Raw genomic sequence first — 5,766 nt, forward strand, 5'->3', positions numbered from 1 at the left:
AGAAATGGGATACACAAGCAATCCTCAGACTTCCAAGAGTCATTTCTACATGGGAGCCTCACTCTAAAGTTACTTATACATGTAACTATATACACAGGGTGGCCCAAATGCCTTAACTTGATTTTAAGCTATTAAAGCTGTTAAAACTTAAAATTGCCCTCAGACTTTTTGGACACCGGCGTATACACACATCCATAGATATGCCTATGTGTGTGTATCACTTTATAGGTGAGATACTTTTTATCCAGCAGTAACTAAACTCCTTTCAATAGAATCCAAACGGGACCATAAGATTGTGTAACATAGTGGATAATGTGTTGCTGGGCTTAGACTCAGGAAGAGTCTAGGTCCAATTTTACCTCTCTCAGGTACTTACTAGGTGTGGACCTAGGCAAGTCACTTGAGTGGGGTCCACTGGAAAGAGCCCTGGTTCTGGAGCTAGGGAGCCCAGGTTCAAATCCGGGCTTGGAGACTTTCTGGTTCTGTGGCCATGGGCAAATCACTTCATCTCTGTGAGCCTCAGTTTCCTTTTCTGCAAATGGAAATAGTCTTTATACCACCCACCTCACAGAGTTATTGAGAGTTAAGTATTTTGTAACCTTGACAGTATTGTGTGAGCTAGAACGATTTCCGTTATCAACATGAAACTTCCATTCGTGAAGATAGCTGCCATCCTGGGGTTCTGAGAGGTCATAGGCTCAGGAATTTAGACTTGGAAGGGACTTCCAAAGCATTTTACAGAAGAGGAAACTGAGGAGGGGGAGGAATGGACTTGTCCAAGGTCACACATAGGATCCTAGCTCTAGAGCTATACCATCTATTCTAACCTTCTCATTTTATCAGTGAGGAAACTAAGGCAAACAGAGAAGTGACTTTCCCCAGGTCACCCAGGTAATAAGTGTCAACTGTGGGATTTGAACCCAGGTCCCTTGACTCCAGGGACAATGCTTATTTCAGTGTAGCACATTGAGGTGACTTACTCAGGGTCACACACATAGTAAGTAACAGGGGTAGACTTTGAATCCAACTCTTCTTGATTCTAAGACTAGCAGTACACTATCCATTAAGCCACACTGTCTCATATGGTCTATTTTGGACCCCAATCAAAGGGGTTTAGGAATTGAAGACTAAAAAGCATTTTGATCTAATCCATAAGGGGTGTGTGTGTGTGTAGACATATATATATATATGTATATATATATACACATATATATACATATATACATACACACATATAGTCTATGTATATTGTATATATGTGTGTGTGTGTGTGTATATGTATATGCACACATACACACACACACACACACACTCCTGAAGACAGCCTTATAGTGAAGTTTCAACATAAAAAGACTCTTAGATTATTGAATTTGGAGATCACCAACACACTGTCTCTGCCCTCCCTTGGCACAATGAACCAACAGTCAACAATAAATGCGTAGGACACGTTGGGCTAATCTTAGAAGTTCTGTTGCCTTCTGAAGGGAAGAAGGATGTTTGGGTGACATTAAGGAAGACAAGCAAGGCTTTCTTCGGTGTCACTGTCCTAGATAGAATATCAGGCTGGGTGGCTCATGGCGGCTGACTCTGCCTGGCACTTCATTGAGTCTCTGTGTTACATATTTTACAGTGAGTCAATTTCCTGCTAAACAGTCCTTGGTATGAGAATTCTAGGAAACACAGGCCTGACATTAGGAGGGCTACTCATGCCCAGGATGTTACCATGACTTTTGAGAAAACCAGTGCCTACTTTCTGTGATATTTCAGAATGCAGCCTCCACCAACTGCTGTTCCCTCCTTTCACACTGAGTCAGGCTCTGGATTCATTTGCAGCTAAACCCAAGCACTTTTTTTCAAACCATAGCTGTTAAACTTCAAAGAGTGAGAAGAAGGGCCAGTACCACTGAGAAGAAAAAAAAGCCTATCTGGGCAAAAAAAAATGCCATGGGATATGTTTCATCAATAGTGGCCATGAGGTAGAATGTATGACTCAGCACTGATATAACGGAAAACGAGACTGGAGTTTGTTCTCTCTTTAGATCCTTCCTCTCCCCACTCAACTGATTCTCCAACTTTTGTGCCCTTGGTCTGCACCTGAGGGTCCAATAACCCTCAATTCCAAAGTTAGGGAGGGGAAATCGAATGTCACTCCAAGATCCATGGTTATTGGTGAGGGCTCCCCTTCTGATACTAAAGCTGAGATGAAGCCCCCCCCCCCCCCAACACCAGGGCTTTCTCTTAAGGCCTGGTGAAGCTGTCTCTTCATCACTGGGAGCCTGGGCTACTCCACCCTCCTCCTGCTGTTACACACACACACACACACACACACACACACACACACACACACAAGCAGGCACAGCAAAAATTAGCTTCAAAGACAGCCTTGGCAAGTAAAAGAAGAAAAGTCCCATTTTTAATGTTCGGGAGCAGTCAGTCCCTTCTAGCAGGACTGGCCCTCCCAACTGACTCTGAGTGCTGCATTCTGCTTCATCTATAATCACCCTTGACAAAGTTGGGAGCTGTTCTTCCCTGACAAAGTTAGAAGCTGTTCTTGCATGAGGGGTTTCTGTGTTAATTCCTGATTCTCCCAGAAAATGTTCCGTACTAAACGTCCAGAATGGCTCATCTGGTATCTTCAATCGCTCTCCTACACAGATGAGAACCCACGCAGTTACTTAGATCTTTCTGTCCCAGGCCAGACCCATCAGGTCAGGGCTGGTCCCAACAGCAGCTTCCTCCCCTCCTGACCCAAGGCATTTTGTGAGCTGAATGTGGCAGGTGGGAGGGGTCGGGCAGTTTAGACCCCTCAAGTCCTTAGGACTTGAGCTAGGTTAGCTCTATTAATTCCCCCAGGGAGCTCAGGGACCTGGAGAGTGGTGAGGGGGGTGGGAGGAAAGGACACGGGTCTGGTCTCCGAACTCCTGACTTCTGAAGGCAGTTTTCAATCTCCTAGACTGAGATTTGGGTTCTCTGTCACTCAGAAGGAACCCCAACAGACTGCGTCCCCCTCCCCGCCGCCGCGAGCCCCAAGTGGGGGAGAGTCATAGTAGGAGGTGAAGGGGAAGTCACTCCCGCCGCCACCGTTCCCATCACCACCGCCGCCGCCGCCCAAAACGTCTCCAAGCTTTTCCAGACCCTCACCGGTCTTGGAAAACAGAGAACAGTTGCCGGAAAAATCCCTGAATTTGGGTCATCCTGGAGTCCTTCTCCCCGCCCGGGGCGCCTCCGTCTGTCCGGTCTGGCAGCAGGGCAGTCCAGCTGTTGCGGCTGATGCTACAGTTGTTGTTGGCGTTTCCGGGAGGGCCTTTGCGCCGCACAGACCCCACCGCGGCGGTAGCGGCTCTCTGAGGCTCTTCGCTCTCGTCAGCGCCCGCCAGCTCCCGCAAGCCAGGGGGTGCGTCGGGCCGCAGGTAGTGGCACGCCCGGTGACCACTGTGGTCTCGGCGGCTGGAGTCGGCTCCGAGGGCTCCCACCAGCACCTTGATGACCATGTCGTGGCCCTGTTGCGCCGCCAGGTGTAGCGGGGTGAGACCACCGCTGCCGGGGGCACTCACGTCGAGGGACAGCCCGCGGCTCCGGGCGAAGTCATGCACCAGGATGAGCCCCTCGTGGCTGCCGTGTTTGGCCAGCCAGTGTAAGGCGCTATAGCCCGTTACCGGGTCGATGCGGTTCAGCAGCGCGGGCTCTGCCTCCAGCAGCTCTTGAAGCGCCTCAAAACGGCCCTCAGCGGCCGCCAGCATCCACGCGTGCTCACGGGGTTCCAGGCAGAGCCCGCCGGGGCCGCCGGCAGCCGAAGCCACCGGCGTCCCAGAGCGGGGCTGCTCGTCCTCCCGCTCGAGCCCCGCCGGTAGCCCCAACAGCTCCCGCAGCGCCCCTCGCCGCCGTCCTGGCATCCCCATCGACAGCCTCAGCGAGGCTAGCCAATTGGGCTCCCTCGGGACCCTACCCAGGCTGCGGCTATCCAGGCTCGGGGGACCGGTCCGGCTTCGGCTGCTGCGGGTGGCCAGAGGCGGCAGCGGCGGCGGCGGCGGCGGCGGCTCCGTCTCCCCTCGGGGTTCAGCCATGGCTCTGGCTCCAGTAGTGGCTGTTCTAGTCTTGGCCGAGTCTCGCCAGGAGCTGGGGTAGGACGCAGCGGCACTTGGGCAATCGGGCCGAAGCCGCAAACGGAGAGGGAAGGCCTGGCCCCCGGACCCCACTGCCCGCCCCTGAGCTGCCAGGCGGCTGGCCTGACGCGGTCACCCTGGGCCCAGCCCGGCTCCACCCTGGCCGCGGCCAGGTGCGCTCCGCAGCCCCGCCTCCTCGGCTGCCCAGGCCGGCCACGACACGCCCTCAGCATCCCAGGGTCCTGACCAGCTGGCCGCCTTTGCCCCGCGGCCCCCTGCCAGGGGCGGGGGCAACCTGCGGCTGCCTAACGGAGCTCCTCCCTCAAGCTCCCCAGGCGGCCTCAGCTCCCGGCGGTTGGGCCCCGCCCGGCCCCTTCCTCCGCCCCCTTTCCTCTCCCTTCCTCACTCTCTGGGAGCTCTGAACTTTGTCCCTCAGGCGCCTTTGTCCCGGGGTGGCGTTCAGTCAAGGAGACTGCCTGTGTCCCTCCAGCCTTCCCCTCTCCCTCTCTGGCCTATTGCCTGACTTTGACTCAGGCTCACCTTCCTTCCCCCACTCCCAGTCCTAGCCGACAGGGAGCTGTCCAGGGCCACCCAGGAGAACCCCCAGGAGAACCAAGGAGGAGGTACCCTTTCCTTCCCTGAGCAGAACTCGGTATTTTCCCCTTCCTTCCAACAGATCTCTCCCTCTGCAAAGGGGCTCCACTCCCCCTTGCTCTCTTCCCATGGGACCTTTGCATTTCTGTGAAGAAGATAGGCAGGTCCAGGATTTTAGAAGAAAACGAGATTCTTTTCCTCATTGAAGCCATGACTGAGCTCTTCTTCGAGGTGATTCACTCAGGCCTTCACAACATCCAATGGCTAAGTCCAAGTCAGGTTTCTGGAAACCTGGAGGTGGGCAGATTGGGGAGGTGTCCCTACGTTTGCAGAGCAAAGGAAGGAACCCACCATTCTCTGCCATTCTATTCTACCCCTTGGTACCACTTAAGAATGGTCCAATATATGCACCATCCAGCCTATGACCCCCACTACCACATCACCACCTTAGCAACATAACTAGGCACTTACTATCCTTGGACTTCTGCAGTCAATTTCTAACTAGTCTCCAAACCCTTTCCCCACTCCTATCCAGTCCTTCCTGCAAATCCAGCCACAATAACTCTCCTTTGACCTTGATTCTCCCTCGTCCAAAGTCTTCAGGCATTCCCCATTGTCTAGGGCAAAACTAAATTAGACTCTTGAGCTGGTCAGTTGGTCTTTTGCAATCTGGCCTCAGCCTGCCCTCACCGCCATATCCCACTACTCTGGAAGAACCCCATCTGCTTCAGCCAAACTGCCTGCATCCCTTGACTCAGCAAGGTTTGCAATTTCCCACTTTCACACCTTTGCACTTGGTCAGTCAATGAGAATTTATTAAACACTTACTAAATGCCAGTCATTATCCTAAGTGCCCAGGCTACAAAGAAAGACAAAAACAATCCCTGGCCCCAAGGAGCTTACATTCCAATGGGGAGACAGCACGTAAATAAGTTGAATCCATAAATAGATGTTGAAGGGAAGGATCTAGAAGCTGGGGGTGCATGTTGACCCCCACCTTGAGGTGCCCTCCTCCCTCTTATTCATTTTTCTAGGTCAAGTCAAATCAGTCTCCTGCCCCCTTACCTCT

The 5,766-nt window shown here is 52.8% G+C and overlaps 1 protein-coding gene across 1 annotated transcript; it reads right to left on the reverse strand.

The window, feature by feature from the left end:
• Positions 1-2,604: 2,604 nt before the first annotated feature.
• Positions 2,605-4,064, reverse strand: SOWAHD (sosondowah ankyrin repeat domain family member D). Its single transcript, XM_036740337.1, is given in 2 exon segments — positions 2,605-2,647; positions 3,142-4,064. Coding segments are annotated over 2 exon segments (966 nt in total).
• Between the last annotated feature and the right edge of the window lie 1,702 nt (positions 4,065-5,766).

This window comes from Trichosurus vulpecula, chromosome X (assembly GCF_011100635.1).
Source record: "Trichosurus vulpecula isolate mTriVul1 chromosome X, mTriVul1.pri, whole genome shotgun sequence".
In the NCBI taxonomy this organism is placed as follows: Eukaryota; Metazoa; Chordata; class Mammalia; order Diprotodontia; family Phalangeridae; genus Trichosurus; species Trichosurus vulpecula.